Raw genomic sequence first — 27,853 nt, forward strand, 5'->3', positions numbered from 1 at the left:
CTCGTAAAAGGAAACGATGCGTCAAATTTATCGTCAACTCGCAATTACAGACGGTCTCGACAAAGTAAACGGTGATAATAAAAACAAACGAGTATGTTTCGTCTAAATAAATGACTCTGTCGCTCGACAACCCTGTACCAACGTGTTTCGCGATACAAGATTTACGAATTAAACCACGAATTTTAGATTCTTGCATTTATTTTCATTCGCTATATTACGCGTTAATTGCAATTTGGAAATTGGCAATTTAGTGGTGTACATCATGGAAGCTTCGAAATCTAATTCTCACAATCTCTTTTTGGATATAAAGGAAAATCGAAAATTACGAGATCTATTGATCCTATAAAATATTTACCCTCCACAAGCTGATTATAAATGCTATTTATATTAACAATGATATTAACCTTATCAGTGTGTAACGCTCATTAACGTAAATAACATTTATAATGAGCTTATAATCAGCCGATGATTGCCTCCCATCGAAGATTCAAATATTCGTTCTATTTTATTTTATAACATCGATTAATAAAAGAAATTTTCTGAATACCTTGAATAGCCTCTTTATTTATAGAGTAAATAATGTTCTACTTGTTTGGAAGGATCGCATGGTGTTGCACATTATAGAAGACTGTTGTAGCCATTGTAGAAATGTCGCGATAACTTTTGCATTTGCCGAGATTGTAACTCATGAAGGTAATTGCTTTGATTACTTTCATTTACGTTATTACAGTGACGTATATCGTGCCAATTTCATGTTTATGTACGTTTTCGTGTCATGGTAAAACAAACGTATCAAAATTAGATAAAAACTCGACACTGTACATACACCTTCTTGTTACTTTACAAAATCAGTCTTACGTATATGCATTTTAATCGCTCTTTGCGATTATGCATTACGTATATGCATTTTAATATGCATTTTTATAATACCGTTGGGTGATTAGTATCTTATCATGGAGCAATTATTTTATCGCAAGATTAATTTGAGCCTCTAATGAATTGCTGATTAAATTATGTTTGTTTCTGATTCACTTCCTTTTTCCACGAAAACACGGAAAGCTAGGAATAAAAGAATAAAGAGCGTAACCGAGGAGGGAAGAGAAAATCGAAGAAATTATTTCATGCGAAAAATTTTAATTTTACCCTTCGAATCTGTCGCGCGTTCACCGGAAGCGAGATTTAATTTCTCGCTCGGCGCACGGCCGTAGAATCGCCTGGGGGATCTTTTAAATTCGTTTAATACGTCGCAAAGGATATTCCATTTTACTTGTCGCGTCTATCTTTTCGCGCCCTTGCGAACGAATAGAAGCGATGTCGGTGAAATCTAAATTGAAAAAGACCTCGTGCCCGTTAGCTTTGCCAGCACTTGAACGAATTCGCTTCTACCTCCGGCGATTTTCAGCGGTGCGCCGCACCGCGCCGGAAAAGCTCCAAAAACCTGCCCGATGTTTCGAACAGTTACTCGATTTATACTTCGATACGAGAATCGAATGCGATTTCAGCCACTCCGTGATTCGATAACTTTGATCCTGTGAATTTGCGATCCACCATTTAGATTTTCTCTCGTGCAAAACTTTTGTTGCCAATAAAGTTTCTTTTGGGATTTGGAAAATTTCGTAATAATCTTCTCTGTTTCTTTTTTTAAGCACAAATTCATACCGATATTAATATTATTTTAAAAATTGCCAGAATTTGAAAATTCCTTATGAAAATTAATTAATTAAGGTAAAAGTTCCTCGGCTTGCTAATATCACTAATTCTTTTTATTCCTATTTTCTGCTTTTATCTTATCCTGAATTTGCTACAAATTTCAAGGGAAGATTAGTACCTTGTTCCAAACAGTTGAAATCTGAAATTCCCATCCACTGATTCCAGCTACTTGAAACGATTTGCATAAATTGTTCGAAATTCATTACTTGCCGCTGAATGCGCTAGGTGGCTCCATCGCAATTTTACCAGTTATTTATCCCGTAATTTGCGAATCCAGCCATTCCGAAATTCGTCCTCGGGTTTCAAGGTACAGAGTTAGCTGGCAATTTCCGAATCTAGTTACTCGAATGCTACCGAGCACGAAATTATTCCGCAATTTAAGAAGCCGCTTACGCCACGGTTACCACGATAACCTAGTGAAATTATTAAAAAGAAAATATAAAAAGCAAATTTGGACCAGATAAAGCCCTTGCGAGTTACGATATCCTGTGTGGTAGCATGCTAACGCAAACGAACCTTGTCGCTATTACAACCACTTGCAGAATAAAAAATATAAATATTTTTTAAGAAAGAAAACTTGATACACTCTTCTGTTTAAAAATAATAAGAATTTTCTTTCTCTCCGTAATAGTCAACCCTTCTGTGTTCCATTTAATTAAAAAATAAAAACGAAATTCCCATCTGCTGTGGTAGGATTGTACAATTTTGAAATTTTAAATTTGATTAATTTATTTTGGTTCAAATGAAAATTTTCATTTCTCCCACTTGCATCAATTTCACCAAATATTCTATCTCTTTCCAATCGTGTAGTCAGCTTTCTTTCACCCAAATACCCCTGTTATTGGCAACACTTTGAAATCGGTAAAGGTAATTTTAATTTCGAAGCAGCGTGTTGGGCCATTTCACACTCACTGAAAGTTACAAACGTCACAGCAGTTAGAACCATTATCCTGTACAGCTTGAAATATAAAGCTGGTGGTCGCGTGAAGATATTCGCAGCGGCAAAGGCGATAAGGTGAAATCTAAAAAGCTAAGAGAAAGCTGAGGACGCAAAGCGAGGCTATTACGAGGAACCAGCGAATATTGCTTTCGTACGACGGGAAAATTAAACGCGTAACCTTTTCGTTGCGACAGCAAGCGACCCGACCATCCGCTTCCTTTCTTCTTTCTTCTTTTTTTTTTTTTGCGACACTTGCTCGACCGATCCTAATTAAAGTTAGCCGTCGTCTTCCTGGGAGGAAAGCATCCCACCGCCCTGGAGAATAATGCGAATTGCTTGGAGATGAAGTTATCGAACCGTTCGACCGAAACTAAATCCTTCTGCCAGTAGAGATTACACGAAACTCGTTGAAAGGACAGGAAAAAAAAGAAAGTACCGTAATCATCCTCGATATTACAAGTACGTGTATCGATAAAAAATTACGTTTCTTCCAATTTCTACTAGCAAATCTTTTATTAATTCAAAGAATATGTTACGCGAGTTGCGTTGCGAGGATCGGCATCGAGTTGCCGACATTGTGCGTTTATACTATTTCATCTCGATAAATCATATATCAAACTATAAGCGAATGCTTATTTTTTACAACTACGAATAAATTTGAACATAACAGAATGGTAGAATAAAAATTTACGCTTCGATCCGTTCAATGTTTCACGTTTGCTTGATTATTAATAACCGCGGCGCATTTAAAATTCATCGAGCGCAACTAATATTTATGAAAACCGCAGCGTTTACCAGTTTGTAACAATAAATCCGGTTGACTCTTCTGGACCATCGCGTTTTCGATAATCGATTGAACGTGCATACGTTTCCCGTTCAGAGAGGAAGAAACTCGAAAGAGAAACGAGAAACGGAATTAGAATGAAAAGAACATTGTCGTTTCCGGTTGAAACGGCCATATATCTTGCAACGTTTTCCGTCATATCAAAGGAGAAATTTATCGTTCACCAGACGTGCATCATAAACCACTACGTATCGATTATGCTGGTGCAATCAAATGTCGATCTTCTTTGCATGCCACGAATTGCTTTCTGACAGCTTCAGTTGTCTAACTAGACAAAAGAAAAATCTGTCCATCCAGAAATTTAATTTTTAAATAAAATTTTGTGGATTGTAGTCACTGGTATAGCAAGAATTCTTTTTGAGTCCAATTGAGTCCAATTGCATTTTCACTCCAAATATTAATTTTTACTAATTACTTTTTTCTTTTTCTTTTTCTTTTTCTTTTTCTTTTTCTTTATATAGTATACTAATCGTAACTAATAGAATCGAGAAATACTACAGTGAGTGTGTAAGGGATAGTTAGAGGATACTTGTGGAGTGAACAAAGGAAGGATCGCGAATTACCATGACTTTAAACTCCTTTACGAATCTCGTAGCTCGTAGGCCGCTGCATATTGCAACAGGCGGTGCACTATGACGATGGTGTGCATTATTAAGAAGTTTCTCTAACGCGACGGTGACATCGTTTCGGTTGCCGCAGCTGTGGCTGTTGGGAAGTTTCGACGTCGAAGGGAATCTAATAACTGGAGACAAGTAAATTAGACTGACTAACTTTCGATTAAGTAATTCCGTCTTTAACGAACTAGTCCACTTCTGTTATTTTTTATTTTTTTTTTTTTTTTACATTTACTTGCTCGTTATCAGGTATTATGGAAATTCTATTCGAATTGATTTAGCGAGTTAACAGTTTGATGACCTAATGAATTGCATCATTGAATGTACTAAATAAATAATATTTAGTCGAATGAAAATTAATGTATTGTTGTTCTGAAAATAATACAGCAGGATAAAAATGAGCGGTCGCTGTAGAGAAAATTTCTTGCACATGAAATAATCAGTCTCTCGTCCCATTTACTGTAAATGTAAGTCGAAATGATGTACAGTGAAAAAGATGAGAATGAAAGTTTTACATTTACCACGGAAATTTGATATGTTATCTAAAAGTTACACGAGTGCATAGAGAGTTACAGTCACATGTCCTCGCAGTAAAGTGGTTCGCCGTAGCGACGACGCCTCGAGAATGGAAAATCGCTACCAGGAAAAATAATCATACACGACTAGAAATTGAGTTTTCTAAGCGAAACGCAACACTTCTTACTGGAAGGTAAATCTCCATGGCCTTGGAGTGAAATGATAGGGGTTAATACGCAAAGAAGGTAGGAATTAACCGGAGCTTCGTGTGTCGAACAAAATTACCATACCTCAAAGGAATATTCATAGACCGGGATTACTCTTGTTTACTACGTCGTATATTATTCACCTATTGTTTTATCATATTCGTGACAAAGCTTACAATTCAAATATGATAAATTCGGGTTGTATTAGTCTAACTGAATTTCATGACATAAAAGCAATGCCATATGGCACTTATGAAAATAATTATGGAAATGATTCATCAAGATCCTTAGTATAAAATAAATAATACTTCTAAATTTGTATGCAGCAATATTCTTCGAACTTTAAGCTTTAAATTGAAGTATCATAAGTGGTATTTTGTAGTACTTTTATTTAGAATTGCAATTAACTACTCGAGGGTAATTAAAGACGAAGTGCAAGTAATATTTGAACATTTTTCATTTGCCTCGATATTACACGTGTGTAGAAAATCATAAAGCAAAGAGTTAATGCGTTCTCTTTTGTGTAATATCTCTTGCGTGCTTCGAATGGACTGTGTTCCATGTTTTCTGTTTTTTTCCCCTTCAGAAAGTGGGATATTATTATTGGCTCTTTCTGAACACTTTCGACAGATGGTCTTTATAACCTGTCACAAGCACGAGAACTTACAAGAAAAGTTACCCAAGTAACACGCATCGATTTTAATATAATACAGAAGCAGAACAAATATTTGACATAAACTTTTGAAAATATTTGATTTCTCTCTTTTCATTTTGACCAAAATAGAAGGGTAAACGACAAACTGAACGCGTTCACTTCTGTTTGATGAAACAAAGTGATCGGTGATTTATAACCTGGGCCAACCCGTCCATTCGGTAATCTATTTCTGGATTTGCCAGAACAAATGTCTCATGGGTGAATAGCCCTGCCAAATTGTGGACATTCAGAAGGCAGGACATTGGAGGAGTCCCTAAAGTATCGGAATCAATATATCGACCTGTATTTTTATGACTAAACGTGAATTTGATATTTCCTTCTCTTGTGACTAACTCGAATGAAATGGAAAATTGATTCAAGGAATTATTCCGTATACATATACATTAAGTTTCGTTCAGTGCAATGTAGTAGCTAGAAGGGTAGAATTTATACATGTCTGGCTATTGCTTGACTTATACTACTTGCTGGAATGAAAAAGGGAACATAAAAGAGGATTTCTCCAGAGAATCCAATTTCTTTTTATTCCTTATTAACTAATACTTACTTCTTCGTGTTTTCTATGATAATAATCTGATAGAAACTATTTGAATGTTATAAATAATCATAATAAAAAGAACTGATAAGCTTTATTCTCTAAAAATTGCTTCAGTTTATAGAATTTCTTATAAAATCTTATATAACTAGTCCAAGGTATAAATATCTGAAACTTTTCTGCAGTTGTTAAATTTTTAAAGGTAATTTGTCGCGAATGAACAAATTGAAAATTAAAAATGAGAGTTTCGTGAAAACGTAAAATCTTGTATAAAACAGAACCGAAGAAGGTGAATCTGATAGAAGACGTTTTAGAAGAAAAGCTCGTGGGAATAATCTCTCTCGTTGTGAAGGAAATACGGCGAGGTCGGTTTTAACGTGGAATAAGTTGGCTGAGAAGTTGGTGAATCGTTGCCCGCCAGTCACGAACATTGAAGTCTCGTGGTATTTCGCGCGAACGAGAACGGAAATGGCATTAACAGGACGTCGTTCTGAGAAGCTCGTTGCCTATGAAAAAGTTCAGCAACACCGAGCCCCGGAAGATTCTTCGACTTTTTCGAATGTTGTCGCGTGCAAAACACGATTACTATCAAAGGTAACGCGAATCGCTTCGTCACGCCAAGACTTTTGCAGAAACCCTAATAAAATAACCCGAAATATCTTAGTATCTTTCTCAAATTTAAAATTAGTCAAGCTGTTTAATTAATCTTTTATATTATTTCTCGAGAAAATAACTTCTTCAGAGAGCTCTAGGAATTTGAAGTGTTTTAATTGTAAAATATTTCAGATTCTTCTTGAAATTTAGAAATTCTTAAGCAACTGAATTAACTTCTTATACCATTTCCTAGAGGCAACAATTCCTTCGATGCACTAGGAATTTGAAGTATCTACTTCCATCGTAAAATACTTTCAGCTTTTTCCAAGTTTGTAACTTTCTAAGTAGCTCAATTAACTTTTCATATCCTTTTTCGGGAGAAAATAATTCATCCGGAACGCTGAGAATGTTTAATATTTTAATGATGGGATACTTGAGACCTTTCCCAAAATTTAGAAGTTTTCAAGTTGCTTGAATGAATTTTTTAGAGTTTCTAGTTTCTAGGTAAAACAATTCCTTTATAGTCTTGAAAATTTTAAGTATTTTAATCGTCAGGTACTCGAAACTTGTTCTACGATGATCAATTTATGAAAAGGGCACTCTTGTAATTAAAAGAACTGACTTTTCTCAAACTAGTAATGAGACTAATCATTGATTATGGAAATTGTTAGAATTATGATTATGTACCTTTGAACTTTAGTCAAGAAAACATTTCATTTAAATTTCCTAATAGATTTTATGATACAAAGTAAGTGCTAACTGACAAGATAACACGTTATTGTACTCTGGTGAAATATTAATAGAACATGAGACACACTGTTGGTGTAGTTCCAACATACATTTCACACCACATACGATACTTAATTAGTTTACAGCGGTCTCCGATCCATTTAATTAATTTACGGTTCAACACGAACAGGCGAATTCGTGCTTTGAATCAAAGGTGTGCCTTTCTTTCGTAAATTTTATATTTTGGAATGAGACAATTTTTCATTCTTCCAGTAGTACGAAAAAAGAAAACTATTTTTAACTACGTGTTAGAAAAATCTCGTACTAATGTTTTTTTTTTTTTTTTTCTTACTTTTTTTAAATATGAACGTGAAATTATGGTTGTACAGACAGTCGCGTAATTAAAAAGCTGAATCTTGATGTTCGTAGTGTAACGCAACGCTTTTCCAAGAAGTTTGCGTGATATCAAAAAATAGTTTTACCGCTTTAAGCTGTGATAGCATTCTCTAACATGACATTTAACATCTAGATGATGTAACGCTTCCAAAATGGCACGGTTTAATGTCAGTCTTTTACGTAGAATGATGAACGACACTGTGTGTCATTAACAGTACAGGCTGTAGATTAAGCCTAACCCTTATGTAGATAATATAAAATGGATTTCTGAATATAGCATAAAATGAACTGTTTCAATAATTATTTCTAATAGCTTTTGTTTGAAATATAAAATAAAATGAAAATTCAACCCTTTGCGAATGATACACTTCTGTATGAAAATATTAATAAATCTATATACATATATTATATTAAATGAAAAATATTCCAAGCTTAGACATCCTTTGTTCTCAAAGGGTTAAAATCACAGAAAGGTTCTTTATTTAGTACAAGGTGTATTATTATTTAATATCAAACTAATGCTTCCGTTAAAAACAATTAGCAAACGAACGTAATTAAAGTCCAACCATCGTCGTGTTCATTGTGACACCGGGCACACATTCGATCCGCAACATCCGCGCAGCTGTTGCGGCCACGGATGGACACGCATTTTCGTGGCTTCCGGCGAAATGACGGTGAAATTGTTGCGCCTGTGACGCGTCGCCACGATTTAACGGGAAACCCGAGGTGCTCGTTAACAATGCACCGGTTGACGGCTCGTTTCGCAGTGATAAAGTAATGAGGTCGCGGCCCTGCTTATAATTAGGGATCATCGATGAAACTACGACGACGCTCGCGTCATTGTTACCCGCCATACTTGCCAGTTTCTAACTAATATACTGTCACCGATGAAACTTCGTCTTTTGATGCATGTCCTTCGCGAAGTTATCAAACGTCCCAGAAAATTCATATCAACACCTCGAACGACACAGTAGAAAAGTTCGTGTATAGTCAGACATATTAAAATTGTAATTATCAAGGATACGGGTATGATCATATCAGGATATGATTGCTTAATTTTAATATTCAAAGTTTGCCTTCTTTCTTCTTTTACTACATTTGGTTTATATAAAATTCGAACCTTTGATCATCGGTGACCACCAACATTATTTATTTAAATAACCTTGATGAATAATTATGTTCGTAACGAGGAAGAAAAGAAAGGGCGAAGGTAAAGGAGAGGTGCAAGGTTTTCCTTGTTTCCCATTTTCATTCGATTCCCTTCAAAATTTAATTTCCTTGATTGCTTTCTTTCATTGCTTTTCAATCGCTTCACACCGGCACAATGGACGTCTCGTAAACACAAGCGATTCTATTTTCTCATTCGAATTCAATTTCCTGATTTCGTCCGAGCTCTTTCGCGTCTGCTGATTATCAGTCGTCAATGGTGTTCGCCGCTTTGATTGAAATTACCTGCCGTGCTCTTTTGAAACCCGGTTTCGCAACGAAAGGGACGGACACAGAAACCGTGGGGAATACATTTAACGTCGATAGGGGAAGCTCCGGCATCGGTGACGGCCGGCAGACGCATATTAACTATACAAAAGCGATGGAACGTCATGTAAAAGCGATATCGTCGACTCTTAATAGCACTCGCCACGAGCTTGAAAACGCAAATTAGAACGCTGCTTTCAGAGGATTTCACGTTGAAAGGAAACGTAGGTCGCGAATAATAAAGACTCGACTCTGATCCACTTTCCCTTGGATACGTTGAAATTCATTATGGGAGAAAAGGTATACAATGCGTTGTTGAAATTTTATTTCTGTAAGGAGATTAGAGACCTGACTCGTGGTCTGACATTATTTCACTACTTAAAATTGATGCGCCACAAGTACCATTTTATGGTACTTTTATGTCATACGTTTAAAATCAGTCACTATTTGGTGCAACTGGAAATCAGTAATTTTATATTAAGAATGTTATTGTAATATCTTGCAAAATATTTTTCTTGCTCCAATCTGCACACATTTTCATAAGAAGATAATATTTTCACCTCCTTCAGAGCATAAATACTCGAAATGTTAGGGAACCAAATCAGGTAATCTTGCATTTGACAGGGCAAGAACTGTACACTGTTGGCTCGACAGCATTCGTCTGAACGAGTGTAATAAAAACTTGTATAACGACGTTTTTCGCTACCTTTTCTTTATCTGTCTCGGTATTTTGTACAACCGCACAATTCTCTCGTAAATCGTGCTCCATCGGAAACAAAAAGCTGTAATAGTGAACAGTTGTAGGAAATTTATATCTTCGAGGGAAGAAACCAAAAACTATCCCGATTTATGGTGTAATTAAAACGCAGATACAACGATATCATTTACAACCCTTAATCGTGGATTCAGGTTTCGCGTTGGTTTCGCATCTATTATTATCAGAAATTCTATTATTTTATTTATTATAGTCTAAAATTATTCTAGTATCGTTGTTTAGGACCATTAACACGTTCGAAACTGGAACGTCACGGTGACATTTGGGACATTCAGAAATAATGGCACCATTTTTCCGCGGGCAGAAGAGACGGAAAATTTTTAGAGGTCCACCTCGATGAGATATAACCATCAGATTCGTAAATTCTTAAACGATCAAGATGGATGACGACCCGAATTGCCGAGCTATATCGAGAATTATATTTTTCACCAAGTGGACGTGGATAATGATAATGCACAGGATATATCGCGGCCTTTGAAGGCGCCGGCATTATGTTATCTCGGCTTGTAAAAGAGAAGCGAGAACTCTTTGGAATATTGGCGAGAAATATGGCGATTATCTTCTATCTCGATGGATAGGCACTTTAAAATATAAATGAACTTGAAAAGAACAATAGCTGCAGATTTTCAAAAAAAAAAAAATGAAGATAGACATTCGTTTTTCAAAATGCTGATCCTTGATTATCATGAATGCGCTCTGCGTATCTTCTTTATGCAGATAGGAGAAAATCTACGCGGGCAATTGTCATGGCAATGAAGGAAAAGCGTCTGGAAAACAGCCGACGAAGCAACATCTGCGTTGCTGCTGTTTTCTTCGAGCTCCTGTTGAAGTCTTACCAAACTTCAAGTTGTCCGCCACTTTGACGACAACTTCGCAAGCTCGCTTAAAACTTTATGTTTAACGTTGCAAACTACCTACCTCGGACTGAAATGCATTCGTTGCAGTTGCATAGGGGGAGAGCTTAAACGAATGGAATATTAGAAACGCGGGTTGTGAACATCTCTTTTACTTATTTTATTTTATTTTTCATTTTGTTTTATCATCATTTAAGTTTAAACATGATAACGCGCATGTTCAGATTTAAACGTTTCCTTCAACTTGAATTCTCAAACTCGTCCGTTTTATTCGTCATCTCATGTTCGTTTCTTTACATTTCCAATGCTTGTATGAAAACGTCTTCAAGTATGACACAAAATATTCAGTTCTCTCTCTCTCTCGTTGCCGTTTGTTTTCCAACGCGGGAAGCGCATCAGGCTTGAAGATTTCCGAGTAAATAAAAGATATTGTTCCCGGAAACGCCTCGAAGTCACCAAGACGGAAACAGCCGATGAATATTTCACACGTTTGCTGGTGAATAAATTCACGAATAATTTCCTGCTTGGCAAGGGATTTCTTGAGAATCGATCTCAAGAGAACGTAACTATGTCAATTGAGTATAATTTATGATAATTTTATACTAATCTAAATGATTATCTTCTGAATTATTAATTTTTTCAATTATTTTTTCGAAAAAAACTATTCTGTTTCAAAATACGAAATCAAATCAATGTATTATTTTTATTGAAAATTTTGAAATTTATGTTTTGAGAATGTCAGAATTGAAGAGCAATAAATAAGAATAGCATTGAAAGCATATGGTGATATGAAGCGAGAAAGTTTGAAAGAATGAAAAAAAAAGAAATTTGTTCGTTGTTTTCGAATGGAAGAAGTGCAGCTGCACTTTTCTCAAGCCCAGATGAACTTATTACGACTCTGGAACTTTCTCCAAAGTGTATTTCAACCGAGCGGAATTTCAACCACGGAAGATTCCCTTTTCGTTATACCTATGTAGTTCCCTAGCCGACTTCCGGAATAACTTCAGTAATCACAGTTATACTTGATTCAGGTTTATCTGTGAAACCCATTTTCCAAGTTAACAATCTATTTTTCACTGTACACCCGTCAAAGAATATAATAAAAGGTGTGAAATTTCATTACCATCAATATGCTGTCAATAAACTAATTACTGTAAATATGTCATTAACCCTGGATGGATCACACCTTTGATCTGTGTAATGGATCAAAAGAGAGTTGAAAATTAAATTAACACCAGTTTTCAATAATGAATTTAATCCGCGAGGATGAAAAAAGAAAATTAATACATAAATCAAATGATAGACGTTGATAATGGTAATTTAATAACTAATGGAAATTTGAAAAATATTCAACTTTTCAATGACAGATTTTCAATTGTACCTTTTGTACAACTTTTACTTGAAACTTCTTCGACAGCTCGTACGTGAGAAATCGTTTCAGTTGAATTTCTTTCTCTCATTTCTCGATCAGAAGCATTCGAAAGTTTCGTGTTCGAGAAGTAGGCGTTGAGAATGAACTTTTCTTAAGAAGACACCAAGTTTTGTAATATTTCTTTCTGTATCGTCGAACGCACGTTTTTTCAAGTGCTTTGCATACAATTCCACGTGTATACTTATTGGCTGATCTGCATATCATTTTGAAAAATTATTATTTGCTAACAATCAATATTAGAAGTTCAGAAACTTCAGCATAGTTTCTAAATTAATTTCTCCCTTTAAAAATGTCACTCGCCTTCGTCTGACGTGTCTGTAGATATTTTCGTGAACAAATGGAGAATTGTAAAAATTCCTGCCCACTTGCCGTTTATATTATTCCAGATGCATCTGATATTCATTGCTGTTCTTACATTTTGCCTGTTGGTTATTTCGGTTTGTATATGACTTATAGAACGCAAGAAAAATACCGTCGGTTGGATTGAAATGATAGAAGGAAAAGAGTTTCCCTGTGCGATTCACAGCATCGAAGAGTTCTTTACAAACGTCAGAAATGCATTTTATATTGAGAAAGAGGTCGTTTTTCTACCTGAATGGTACTCTTACGTATAGAAGGTAAGATGAAACGGAATAATGGACGAGACTCGAAAGAATAGTGTTGTTAAAGTACTTCTTTGAATACCAAACGATGTTCGACGTTTGTTCTTTACTCGCGGTTAATTGTGACGATTCTTTCAGCATAGGCGATTTTAAATATTGTACGTACTCGAAGAATCCCTTGCCAATGCACTTTGATAATCGAGTATTTTTACAATATTACATTATTTTTTATATTTTCCAAACTTCCAAATTAGTCTTGCTGCCTTTTTAAATAAATTCCTTCTGTAAAAATTGTATAACAGATTAAGAAGGAAGTAGATAGAATCGAATGCTTTAAGCTTTCACCCGTTCCAAGCCTTTCCAAGCGCATACGTATATGACACCTTAATGGTAGAAACTTGGATAACGTTTGTCAAACAGTAGTAAGAGACGCGCATTAGTCAGACGTAAACAGCGCGGTTGAATAGCTGTGCAGTGATAACTGTCGCATTAGTCAGACACGGTACAAGTGATAGTAGGTAGTGTTCCGTGTTAGCAATGCACATTACTCTCTAGGGGAATGTTATCGCGGCACCAACCACGTGAACTGTTTTGAACACATCTAATCCACGATTTGCATAATTTTTATATTGTTCATTTACGAATGTCCAGGAGAAATTTACGACGCGCCAGATTTCTTTTCCAACATTTCTTCCCGCAAAATAAATTTATGCGACCGTTGTATAAATTATGCCGAGATATGGAATAAATAATTTATTTCGGTGATACGTAATTTCCTTGCTTTTATTCCCCGCAGAAAGACTTATTTGAAAACTATTTTAACTACTATAGTATTAAAAATCAAATTTCTAAATGGAAAGATTTTCTACGATTTCAGGATGATTGCTCTACCAATTATCTTCTTGAACAAAAGTAAATTGACCTACAGAATACTCTTAACGATCATCGTTTATTTATTACGTCATTAAATGGCAAAAGAAACACATTATATTTAGAAATAAGAGAAAGGAAAGGTAGTATCTTGAAACAAAGGAAAAGAATGATAAAAAAAGAAGAAAATCAGACACGCAACGTATTAATCAAATAATAGCGAGCATTTTCTGCGGATATTAACGATCTGTGATATAGAGCAAGTAGTTCGAGGAGTACTAGTCAGACAGTGGTAAGCAGTTACACAATGTTGGTCGATCAGTGGTAGAACAATGCATTAATCGTCCGATAGGCAGACAACCACATTGGTCAGCATAGCTATCTGGCCGCATTTCTACGCAGATACGCTGATCGATTCACTGCTTCGTGGTCATTTTTAACCACCTGCATCAATATTTATTAATCGACCGCTTGGATAATTTGAATAGAAGCATCGTGCTTGAAATTTTGTTGCTTCTTCCAGAAAATATCTTGTAAGAATGAATTTCCAGCCAAGTGCTGGTAGCAAACTTGTTAATAACTTTTGTTTTCTTGAGAAGATTGAAAATGGTTACGGTATGGAGGTAATTTCGACAGAGTCAATAAAAATCAGCCATTATCGAAGGAAGTTGACCGAGGTGAAAAGGTTAAGCGTCTCGAAGAAGTTCCGAGTCACTTCACCAGATTAATCATTATTATCGGGAAAAGTGTCAACTCGAGTGGTCGGTGACGCGTTATTGTCGCAAGTGGATCATTAATAATCGTTTCTCGTCGAACGGAATTCCGTGGCTCTCGATTCACTCGTGGGAATTCGCTTTTTACTCTTCGAATGCGACGAACCGAATGTCACGACATTCAGGTCAAATCTTCTAAATTAATATAAAAAAATGAACTCGATGAAAAATGATCGCGGACATATTAAATACATTGCAAAATTTCAAGATTCTTTTCTCTTAAATAAAATGACTTAAACCGTTCTACCGGTCATTGAAAATAAATTATTCTCTTTAAATGCTATAATATTCGAAGAAGAAGTAACAGGAGTCGACGACAAGTTTAACAAATAAATCAGGACAGATTGAATTCAAATTGCAAGAGTTTTGAAGTAGCTTAAAGGATGTCCAAGATAGAGTTATCCGATCGAGGCGTGAGTCAAGATAAACTCGAGGAGGGTTTGTTGCGAGTCCAGGAATCCAGAAACGGATCGAATCGAATCAGAGGGGATTAAATGTAATTTAAGAGGATCGCTGGCCGTTCGGTCAGATTGCTGTGTAATCGATTCAAATCGAGTTCCAGCGGATTCAAGAACATCGAAACGCAACGTTTTCAAAGCAGCGCATTCCATCGTCTACCTAATGGATGCTCATTCGTTTAGCCAATGCCATCAGTTTCGTAGAAATATTGTGTTTGAAAGCGAAACAATATATTGACTTTCTAACAAAAATTCTGAAAATTTTTATACTTAAAATAAGTAAAATATCCGACATGATAAATTTGAAAAATCTTAGTTTACAATAAAGAGATGGCTCATCAATCTATTTTCCAACGTGGATGATGCGAGGAAGCGTCGGCGAATTTCAATTTCACAGAAAATTACACACGGGACAATGCGAGTCAGGTGCGAAACGTTGGCGGAAAGGTCACGAGTAAAGTGCAGGATGAAACATCCGGAACTCACGAGGCATCGAACAATACCGGAACGCGATGCAACGAGCACGAATGTTTCGCGCTCCACCGTCGCTCGGGACTAACGAAGCGTGTTACGGGATAACGGCAAACTGTGCCACCCTTTTTCGAAGGCAATACACGAACAAGCTGTGAAACGTACATGATGCCTCATAGAACAGTTTTCACGAAATCGGTGATCGATCGCTAACATGCGTATCAATTGGTTAAGCTTGAAACATGGGAAGTCTGACGGGATTCGCTGACATAAAAGTATCAAAAAATGCCACTTATGGTATATCAAATTGAAGCTTAAGGTTTCATTTTGTATTAAGAATATTAATAAGACGTTTATGTACTCATTTTCATTGATATATCATGTGTCGAGAAATTCGTGAGTAAATGTAATATATCATAAGGATATAGAGAACCACTTTAAATCTAACATCCTCCTAAAATTTCTTCTTTCACGTACCATTAAGAAACCGCACGCTTAATTTAACGAGATCCTCGACTGACTGCCATTTTATCGGTCTAAAGTGATATCCAGATTCGTGGAAAAATTACAAATGCACAAGAAACCGTATTATCTCGGTTGATTGACTTGAAATAAGAAAAACGGGAGACATGAGTTTACTCTTGTTGGTTTTGCACATTACAGAATCTCTTTGAAATATTTCTCAAGAAAAGCAAAGATCTTTCGAGGATTAAGTATGATCATAGGTAGACTAATAGGTATTTCGTTTTCTTAACTCTCGGACGGCGAACCATGGAGAGAATCCGAATTTTAATTTCATTAAAATTAAAAATTATTCTTCCAACATATGAGACCCTTTCGTTTAAAAATGATACGCTTAACTTTAGCTTCAACATCTTTGCTATTTACTCAATTATGGAATGCAGCATGATGTAAGTCTCGTTATGGAAGTTATAGGAAAGGTAGGATTTACCAGACAATCTGTTAGGGGATTTCCTAGAAGATTTATTGTACCATGGTATATTACGATACTCTCTGTGGATACATTATGAGGTCTAATGCGATATTCGCAAGATTCCCTTCAAAAGTAAGCATAAATCCTGCTACGGATGCACGTAAGGATCATAACTTGTGTAATACAAGATGCATTATGTACCTGATATAAAACTAATCTTGTTATACCATTATAATAAATGGTTTAATAGTGAATTAGGTAAATATTAAACAAATTAAATAAGTAGTTCTTGAGGATAGTACAGTTAGATACTTGAATATTTAAATAGCTAAATAGTTGAATAGTTAATTAACTGAATAATTGATTGAATAAATGTTTCTATTCGCAATCACGTTCATTCAACAGCAGCTGTTTCTGTATAAAATCTTACAAAAACCACCAGAAATTGGCGACTGCAGCGATCCTTTTTTGGTAGCAAAGCTTTTTCCAGGACGATCGAATTTCCTTGCTTTCTTCATCGTTCTTTTCTTGCTCTCTCGAGCGTGATTCACATTCGCGAGCAAGCGAGCGATCATTTTTCACCGTTCTTCCTGGATCCTTCTACGATCCTTCGTCCTCTCAAATAGCGAACGAGCAAGCGTCTCAAAGGAACTCTCTCGAGAACACGCGAATAAATATTTGATTTCTTCGTCAATAGCGAGGAATTCGTTTGAATTAATTGAACCGAACAGCTACGTTTTTTTTCCTTCGTGCTTGTACAGTGATTTTTATATAATGTATCATAAACATAGACACTTTGAAGTATATTTCTTTGCATTTTCCTTAGAAGAAAAATTACATAAATGAAAGGTAAAGTTATATTTCTATTTATGTTGCACCGAGCCTAAGACTTTTCATCTCACCCTCTTCTGAAAGCTTGAGGTTAAGGCTTCAGATTTATTCATATTTATGCGAGGTCCATGCATTTACGTGCAACTTTGAAATGTAAATATGATCCTGAAATTCGTTCCTCTACACGCTACGAAAGGATTGTTTGTAAACGTCAAAGGATCTCACGATTAATTTTCGTATTCCTCCCCTTTTTCTTTCCTATTTTTCTTGAACGCGTTCGGTCTGCTTTCGATTGCGGTGACAGCATCATAAATTCTGCATCGAGGGAAATTAATGTACGCACGGTGAGAAAGCTGTGTTCAGCAATGTTATGGTAATTGAAGCTGAAATTTACAATTAATGTTCTTATAATTCTCTGATGCTGCACAGCTGACCACATCCAAATTTTTGAAATTTTATTCAATCAATTAATTATTCATCTTATCAAAGATAAATATAGTTACTATTAATCTTTGCGTCTTCTGAGGATCAATCACCGCAAAATTGGCTGTAATTATCAACGTTCATGAAACGTTTGCTGTCAGCCTATCCTATATGTATATTGAAGATGGTGGATGCACGGACATCTGCCAATCTGGAATGCAGTATGTAGCCAATAGATTGTCCACAAGAACCGCCCAGTAATTAACACGCGATTATCGTCACTTAAGGGTGCCTTGTTGACGGAATTAATTATCCATCTTAATATTAATTAGTCAATTATGCTAATGAAGTCTCTGTTGGAATATAAAAATCTCTATAAAATTAATAGAAAAATAAGCTCTCGAATGGCATCACTATTTCATTAATAATAAAAAGCAAATAACTGAAAGAACAATTTAAAAAGTTGCATACGATAACTCGGTTATTTTTTAACTGGAAATAACATAAAGGTAATACCATTGATTAAAGGTTGCATGTTGCACTACCTTTTGTTTCGAGGAAACGCATCGAACTGGAGCAAACTTGTGTTCAACGCGATTCAGATGGTAGATACCGATTCCATGTATCGTTATATGTTATATCAAACAGAACCGGAACACCACTGTTGACTTTTACGAAGTTCTTAAAAAGAACCATAGGATAATAAAATAACACTGATCAAAACAACCAAAAGGTCTCAACTAAAAGTCGTTATGGAATGTGAAAAACAATTTACCAAAAATTTGACAAAATTCATCGTCAATAAAATATTGAATCGTGTGTTTATATGGGAACTTAGGTTTTCGAGCGTGCCTCGAAGCGAACGAAAATATTCATAGAAATCATAGGATGGATCTTCGAAATTCCAGATTTTCAATGCTCTTCTAGAGCCGCAATGAATGTGGCACTATCGATTGGAAAGATACGAGGAACGCTCTTACGCGTCTGTTCGTATTGAATATTCATAGTTCATCCACGGTATTGTCCCCTAGATTATCTTTGGATCAGACGGCTTTACCTCGGTAAGCTGCCTTGCAATCGATCGGATTTATCAAAGTTACCCGGTGACGCGAATTATTAACAACGGCTTTTACTTTTTAATCTAGGGCAAAATAAATAGACCAATTTATATCTGGACCAAAGTATTCTTCTTAAGAGATTCTTTTATGGCCCTCTTCCTGCCTTTAGAAGTATAGATAAACTACTCCAAGTCCTAAACTACGATACTACAGTAGGACGAATTGTCAATTTCATTTTGTTTGAAAAATTCCTGAGTTTTGATACTTAAAAAATTACAAATTACTTTTATAAATTGAGAAGAGGGTAATTTTTTTGTCGCATTTGTTTTCTTATCAAATATTATATTACTATTTGTTTATTAGAAAGAGGTTCAAGTTGAACCAACTTTTACACTGATAAGTGTTTTGTCTCGGAAGGGTTAAAAAAGGGTTCAGTCGGTAGAAATAGGTGAAAAATGATGGTCGAGGATGAGATCGAGGACGCTACAAATTGGCCACTTAGCTTGTCGACAATTTCGCCGGTATTACTCTTCGGAGTGTCTACGAGCATCTCGTCAGTTTTCACGAAGTCGACGGAAGTGCCATTCGTCTCGGATTTCTTGCTGTTTCCGCTCGACACTCCTCCGCGAAAGTGCTTCTTCTTGCTTGATGTGGATCGACCTCTTTGCTAACAATTAATGTTTTCTTTTCGCGTTGCGCAAATTCAAGTGGATAATGAAAATTCAAACAACCTCGGAGTAAAAATGAATCTTGCGCACCCACAGGAATTTTTTGGGCAAAATTATAAACGACAATTTTATAGTTAATAATAAAAGTTATAAATGAGGTACGTTACGTAGAAGTAGTGGAGCAAGGATTTAGCTGAAGGTGACAGAAAATAGACTGGAGAGACAGTTCAATTAACTTTTTTGCCGGTGAATTCCGTGTTTTTACGGATGACTTGAAGTTAAGTTTTTCTCAAGTTACTTCTGAAATGGCGACTCCTCAACTTTTCTCCTCTTTAGCTAGAATGTCTGTAAAAAGAGGCAATGAAGTGGTAATCGATTAACGCTTCAGCTCTTCTATGATTGCCAGGTTCATAACACTTTTTTTTTTTCATCAATTTGCTTTGAAAGAAAAAACGTACAATACCTGGAAACTTTCTTTGCACCCTTCAACCTATTCCACTGAAAAACAAAGTACGAGATGTTCAATATAACTTTTCCCAGAATGCCTTCTCCATTAATGTCTTCGTTACTCTTAGTTTCTTAATTACAAATTATAATTGCAAGAGTTATCCTACAAAACCCGACGTCATCAAAATATTAATTATATAAATGAATGAATTTCCTTGGAATATGGTTTCATCGATTCAATTTATATTGAATTTTTCACCTTTCAAATACTTTGTCTTCTTATTATTGAAGATTCCAGTGAACTTGACGCTTCATCCATTAGTTCCCCTTGATTTCCTTCCGTAACGAGATTCGAACGGAAGGGATGGAGGATTTCAAAATGTTTGGTCTTGGGACGCAAACTCTAAGCATCAATTTCGAAACTATTTGCTGAGAATTTGATCGAGGAAGATAGTGTGAGTCGTGCAATTCGGTATAGCCATTTCAGTGCTGGGTAGGTGGTGTTCCTTCGCGATCCATGTTGAACGAATTCTTTCGTATACATATAGAATGTCTTAAAAAAAGATACACCATGAAAATTGCGCATTCTTGAAATTCTTTATCATTTCACAACGCGGGACTCGTTTTCGACGTACGAACGACACGTGATATTGAAAATAAGATAAAGTATAAAATTGAATTTAAGATTTCAGAACGTTTAAGATCTCAAAATAGACAATCTTGGGTTAATGCCAAACGCGTAGAGATCTCATACATAATTAAACTGCGCCTGCATGTTGCATATCAACAGGCAGATTTCGAAACGTTGAAAGTTTGTATTAAGATTATCAATGAAATGTTTATATAGTAATTTTTATCAAACTTCATGCTTTAAATTAATGTATCATAAATGCTATTTTACGGTACTTTTATGTCATCAAATTGAAATCGATGATTGCATGCTCGCAATCAATTTATATTAACCATCGTAATTAACAATAAAATTATGATGTTTAAATAAAGCTCGACCAAGTGAAAAAATCAACAATCGAAATAACAATTTGGTAAATTGAAGTACGGTAGGAATCGTAATTAAAAAATGTCAGATTGTAGAATGACGATTGTAATTACTGAAAGAATGGGAAAAATGTCCTTCGGGAACGAAGTTGACCATGTTGGAATATGTTCGTTCTAATTGATTATTGGACATCGAATCAAGCTGAACATTCGATATGTAATTAAACTGGTTTTTGTGTAAGGGATGTCTATTATTTATGGATAGGCACATTAATTAGGGGCACACTAATATTATTTCCATTGAATAATCAAAAATTTATTAATTTTGGTATTAATAGGCTTAACTCACCTCTAACTAGGGTGAGTATCCCAAGAGGCATTACCAGGACTGCAACCATTAAATCAGTGATCGCCAAACTCATCAAGAAGTAATTGGTAACGTTTTGCAACCGTCTCTCCCTAGCTATAGCGAGGCAGACCAAGATGTTACCAGCCGCTGTACCCAGCACCAGTACAAGGGCCAACATGGCCCACCAATTGTTTAATCCGTTGTTGTCGATGTCCAATCGTGTCTCGTTCACCACCTTGCCATCGTACTCGGTCCCGTTTAATATTCCAGACACGGTGAAGCGCACCCCGTCACAGGCTGCACTCGTATCGTTCGCAGCGGCGAACAACAAAAGCTCCTCGTAACAGGTGTCGACGACGGCCTCGTAAGGATCCGTGCGATCGATCCTCGGCGTCGACGAGCCGATCATCGCTCAAGAAAACGACTGATCTACGAATAGCTTCTTCTTATCCACAGATGCTCCAGCATCTGCGACCACGACTAGGCAACGTTTTAATTTTACTCGTTATTAAATCATAAATGATACATCAAGTTTTGGCAAAAATTATTTTTTCATATAATCTTGATTATTTCATTCGAGGATATTTTTCTAAGAGACACTCTATTGTCAGCTTCTTGCACACGTTGGTCAATAGGCTGATTATTTGTATTTTAAAATAATTCATTTTTTTAATTGCAATTGAAGAAGGAAAAAAGCTTCTAAATAGAAGTTCCAGATTGTAAAAGTTGAAGGTACCGATTCGACTGACTAATTTAAATTGTTAAGCCGAAAGAACTTTCCACAGGAGCTGATACGATCTACAGTACAATCAAAGGGATAAAATATTTTTCTCCTCGTATTTTTTTCGCATCCCCTATCGATCCTACTGTCAAACACTCTTGGACCGTTCGGCAGGGAACTTACTTTGAAACTCGTTGAAATATTTACGCATCGACGATCCCTCGATAGTGTTCGATTTTTAATACAACTGCTGGCGCGATGGGAAAGTGACGGAGGGTTTCATAGAATCATTGGTAGTCAACGATACACGAAATGCAGTTTCGTTGTGAAAATTTTTTAGTGCTTTTTTCTCTCTGGTAAGATAGATTAAATATTGACGTTCGAACGGAAAATCGTTCTTTTTTTTTTGTTTTTTTTTTTCGAAAGAAAAGTAAATTTGTGGAATATCGCTTTTTGTGGGGTAACTATTTTTATTACTATATGTTTGAAAATGTTCCATCAAGAATGAAACACGTATTCTCGATGATCGTATCGATTTGTATTTACCTACATCTTCATGAACGATTTCCTAGTAAACAGATAAAATTATCTATGCTCTAATGTCAAATGTTATGACTGAACCTGAATTCGTCAGATTCAGATCAGCCTTGAAGAATGAAACTGTAATATTTATAGAACTTCGGTAAGACGATGGAAATTTGGAAAATGATAAAAGATTCAATAACACTTCCCCGCGCGATGGTAGTGATTCACAAGTTGTGTCATTGTATCGCATGTCGGCAACACGGGAGCCAGGAGCCTTTTGGCCAGGGATAATCGTTATTTCCCTTCCGGAATGGCGTGTATCGGGGCAATTTTCTGCCCGGTTTTGTGCTACAGATGAAAATTAACGAGTGCAATTTATTATAGCCCCGACCAGAAAACGAAGAGGGCCACTCAGTCGGATTAATTTATTAGCGAGCTATACGGAATTTGAATATTCACGAAGAGAGCGAGCGAGAGGGAAGAAAAAATGTTGCAATTTCGTTCGAGATTCCGGCATCTCGATCGATCGCAGGAAAATTTGTTTTCAATTATAACAATCCAGAGGCGATGAACAAAAAGATATCGTGGAAGCATACGAGGAATGTAATGAAATTTCTGAACATTCTATCAAATATTTTCCACATATGTTATAACGTAATCGAAATTTTAATTCAATTAAATTCTTTTACGTTTGTAAAAAAAGTGCACACCGGAGATGGAAAATTTTCTAAAAACTGATCATTATTTTAGTATGCAACTTTTTTATCAAATTTTTACTACATGAATTGTTGAATTGAAAATTTTATTAAACAGGTAAAATTGTCAAAATTGTGCATACCTACCTTACTACTACTATACAGAGATCTACTGTAAATAGAAAAAAGAATGAATTGCATCGAAAAATGAATAATCAAATGGTAGATGAAATAACGCGCGAAAAAATGAACTGCCGTTGGTTGTCGAGGGTGAAACGCGGTTGCTTCCTGCCACCTTTTCCTTAAGCTTCCGTTCAACCCTCTTCCACTCTCAACCCATCTATCCGAAGGTAATTATCTTCCAGCGAAAAAAACAAAGGAAGTCGAATAGAAACTCTAATCGTTTCACAGCAATGCAACCTTGAATTCTTTCTAAATCAGATTTTTATTCCAATTCGCTCGGATTTTCGAAGCTTCTCTCCTTCCTCCACCGCGGAATTTAATTTACGACCAATGTGTGCGTTCACGAACGATCAGATTCGAATGGTTAAAGGGCAACGAGATTCACTTTTTTGCAGTGTTACCACGTTATACGAAACAATAAGTTCCTTGCTTTTCCACATGAGGTTTCTGATCGAACACAGCTAGATTCATTAAATTTCTTATGATTTTCTTTTCAGTAACTTTTAGTTGATTGATTATTCTCATCAATTCTTGTAAGGAAGATTGAATCTATAGACTAATATTTTTACATTTTTCTTAGAAAATAAAAAAATTAAGCCTGCACAATCAAATGAATTTTTCCTCGATCTTGCAATCAACATTCCTAAATTTTCCCTATAATATCATCACTCCTCCTGCCACAGAAACTTTCCCACCAAAATATAATAAAAGTAAAAACACACACGACACATAGGAAGCAACCACAACAACACTTTAAACGAGCCCACTTCCAAAGATCGAAAAGAATCATTCACTATCCTCGGGATCGACGATCGATCAAAATGATTCGCGGTTTTAAACGCGTACGAGCGAGGAGCACGTGTCGCTCGACCGCGGCACATCCGACTCCCTTCCGGTACGAGGCTCTCCCGTCCGTTGCCGCCTCATCTATTCGACTTCCGGTACGTAGAGAAGCCGCTTTGACGGCCGACGATCTACTGAAGCGACGTTATCGCGAATACTACTAGCCCACTGGCCCTCATTCCTTGCAGCACCCCTTCGGCATGTATCACCCCCTCTTCCCCTCCTTACCACGTCCAACCCCAACGACCACCCTGTTGGCCACGTTCTCCAGCGTAACCGTGCATCGGGACGCGAACGCAGGCGCGTCGCGACGACGGACAACCCACCGTCGCGTCGCGTCGTCTGGCGTCCCTTCGACACAGATCGTACGGCCACCTGTTTCTACTGGTCTAGTAACTGCGAGAGGATGAAAGAGATAACAGTGCGGGTTTCCAGGTGACCCGGTCAAGATTGCTGCATGGTACGTAGAGATGTTTTCATCGGTTCACGAATATTTTAATTGATCCAGAACGATGAGGGGCTTTCGTTTTTCATCTCTCGTCAGAAACGTTATCGGATCGTTCCTCTTTTGGATTTTCATGAAATTTTATAGATTTGTTGATTGCAAGGCATTTCGTTAAAGACAGGAGATATGGAATTTTTTTTCTTTTTTTTTTTTTTTTTTTTTTTTTTTTGAGATTGATATTGAAGTTTTATTGAAATAATTTCAGAATGAAAATTGAAATTTTGACACGTTTTATTTTGATGGATCATTAACATTTGCATTATAATAGATGAGAGGTGTAGAAACTTATGAATTTAAGTGATGTAATAGTTTCTTTTATTAACATTCATTTTTCTAATGCATCGATCAGCCTCCGAAATTTCACTTATCATATTCGGAGCTTAAAATAAAAGACCGCAGTTTGTGATCGTTAGATGTTTAAAATGTAAATGTATACTTTCAGAATAAACGTGTTCTGTGACCCTTAGAGATATGATGGAACACGCGAATTGCTCGTTTGCTGAAGGTTCTTCGTCTCGAAATGAGTGATAATCGCTCTATACGAGCGGCTAAAAAGTTTCGGTCATCAGAAACAAGCTGTTTTCATGTAACAAATCTCATGTGAGTAATAAATCCTTTCGATGACGTGTACAAAAATATCATTGTTGAATAATAACCTTGCAAATGGTTTACCACCATCATCCTACGTACTCGTCAATCTAATAGTAAACTTAATGTCCAAAGGGTGAAACTGTAACTGTGTATAAAAGAGACGTACATACACCCAAGGCGTTAGCGTACAGTCAACTATGTTAAGCTAATTCTATCTTAGCTAACTACATAGTAGCGAAAGTGATAGGAGAATTGAATTGAGCCTCAGGGCAGCTTGCAAACGTTCAAGGATTCCTCTATAGACACAGGATACTGTCTAAGTCTAGTAGCATACGTTTGCATTTCGAGACATCTTAATTAGCTACTTAGGCAGCTTAAGCAGCTCCTCAGGTGGCCTAATTAGTTGACCAGGTAGCTTAAGCAGCTTCTCGAATAGCTTAAGCACGTTCTTAAGCTGATTAAACAGCCTCTTAAGTCGATTAAGTAGCTTGAGCCTTTCAAACGAAACTTAAGCAGATCAATTAACTTTTCTACTTAATCAATTCCTTCAACGGTTTCATTAATTTTCATTAATTAGGTGGGATTTAATTTTTTTTAAAGAAGTATTCACCTTGCTAAACTTACATTTTTTAAAAATATTTATTTTAGTAAAGTACTTAATGTTTGAGACAACACGTGAAATTTGCAACCTTTTTCTTTACCTTTTTCATTATCTACTTAAATAAAGTAAACAGTTAGTCTTTAGAAAAGTATATACCATTATTCGAGTTAAAGGAGGTTCGTTTGCCTTTAGATGATAAAATACAATGTACATAGTAAGCAAGCCGATAGTACATTTCGGTTAAATGCAACCGCGGCGAAGCAAAGAAGATAGGAAATGGAAACGCTCAATGCAGGAAGTTACAAAAGAACGACAAAGAGGTGTCGCGACCTCGGGGAGCTTCGAATCATGCCAGGTTTTATATTCTGTGAAACTCTTCATATCCGTTATATTCTCGTCCCATTCCCGAGCGTAATGATTCTCTATCCTTTAAAACTTCGTACGAGAAAACGTGAATCGAATGGAGAAAAGGAATAAGTTTCAAGTTTTCAACGTCCAACTCGAGAATATCTAACGAACAATTTTAACGTTTCGTCTATTCCTGTAAACGTTACAATGTCATTTTATGAAAATCAGGTTTTTCCATATCCAAGAGTTTTCCCAGTTTGTTTTAATTTTTCAATTTTTTCATTTTTAAACCTTTTAATTTTTAAAGAAAAATATTTCTATTTCCAGTATCCTATTCACAAAGGGTTAATTATTATTTTGGTATTTAATTATAAAAACGATTGAGATTTAATGGTCGACCATTTACAAAAATTAAGCTAATAATTCTAATTCTTATTTAAGCTTTCTTTCTTCTTCCTTACCACTTTTTCATTCATGAACATCGCGCGTTTTAATTAAAACGCTTTCATACAAAAAATAGAAAGAGGAAACGGGTTATGGAGCAACAAGTCTTATGAAGATTTTTTAACGCATGACACAATAACCGTGCCTTTGAGGTCCTCCATTTGGTCGGTCATTTTATTTCTTCATTCAGTCGATCTAATTAGGATAAAAGCACTCCCGTAGACTCGACAGAACAAACAGGTCCGCGTAAAAGCAAGAATGAGCTCCAAGTGTATTTAAGGATATAATCACGTTAATGCGAATACTGCGAATCTCGATAAAAGTGAAATTGCACAAATTAAATGACAGCTCTAATAAAACTTGATAATACAAATGAATTTTTATGGGATTGAGTGCTCCATTAGAACTGGAAATATTTAGAAATATTATTGCCAAAAATTATTTGGATGAGAAATTTAAAAATCCCTCGGCCACGGAGGGGTAGACAGGACAAAACCTTGATCAAGGCAAACGTCCTGATGGATCACCACGCGGATTCTCTTGACTCCTCTGCTCCGTGGGGAAAACAGAAATTGGAAACTGCTCCCAGATTGGTAATGGAGGTACCGTGTTCTACGTTATTCCGTCTCCACAAGAGAAAGCGTTAAACTTACTTACGGGCATTAGCCTTCGTCGTCGTCGCCGTCGCCGTCGCCGAAACTCGATGGATCTTGCGAGGACACCATAGGAGGATCAGGTCGAGGACACGATCTATAAATCCCAATTCATAAATCTTCGTTTTTGTAGCGATAACGAAGGTGTACTTCGAGTCCAATCGGTTGGTAGATACCATTTCTAAAATTGTATGGATAAAATAGATCGACAGCATCGATCTTGAGAAAACTTGTATGGATTTTTAAAAGATTGCAAAGAAAGGTCGGTGAAAGGCAAAATGAAATTTTCGTATGCACGAAACACTTTTCGGGGTGCAGTTCATCCGGTTTGACTTTTCTCCACAGATTTCCCGACGGGGATGTTTATAGTCAATTGAGAAAATGCAGCTTTCATACGAGAAAGCTTATGAAGTGGTATTTTCGCGACAGACAATCGATGCCCTGTCCATCAGTGACTTTGGTCCTTTTCCTATTCTTGCGGTTAAAAGAAAATTTCGAGCTACGAAAATAGAAGAAATGAAAACCATGTTTACA

At 36.2% G+C, this 27,853-nt stretch overlaps 2 protein-coding genes across 4 annotated transcripts in view; one reads left to right on the forward strand and one right to left on the reverse strand.

Moving 5' to 3' along the window:
- 5-HT2B (5-hydroxytryptamine receptor 2B) overlaps window positions 1-21,619 on the reverse strand; it is a 42,335-nt gene extending 20,716 nt beyond the window's left edge. Inside the window, exon 1 of the mRNA XM_034330044.2 lies at window positions 21,211-21,619. Coding sequence (XP_034185935.2) covers window positions 21,211-21,619 — 409 coding nt within the window. The remainder of the gene's footprint in view (window positions 1-21,210) is intronic.
- The window catches only part of LOC117606959 (pickpocket protein 28), a 37,326-nt gene that overhangs the window by 4,072 nt on the left and 5,401 nt on the right, over window positions 1-27,853 (forward strand). The window lies entirely within an intron of this gene.

This window comes from Osmia lignaria, chromosome 2, assembly GCF_051020975.1.
Source record: "Osmia lignaria lignaria isolate PbOS001 chromosome 2, iyOsmLign1, whole genome shotgun sequence".
Taxonomy (NCBI): Eukaryota; Metazoa; Arthropoda; class Insecta; order Hymenoptera; family Megachilidae; genus Osmia; species Osmia lignaria.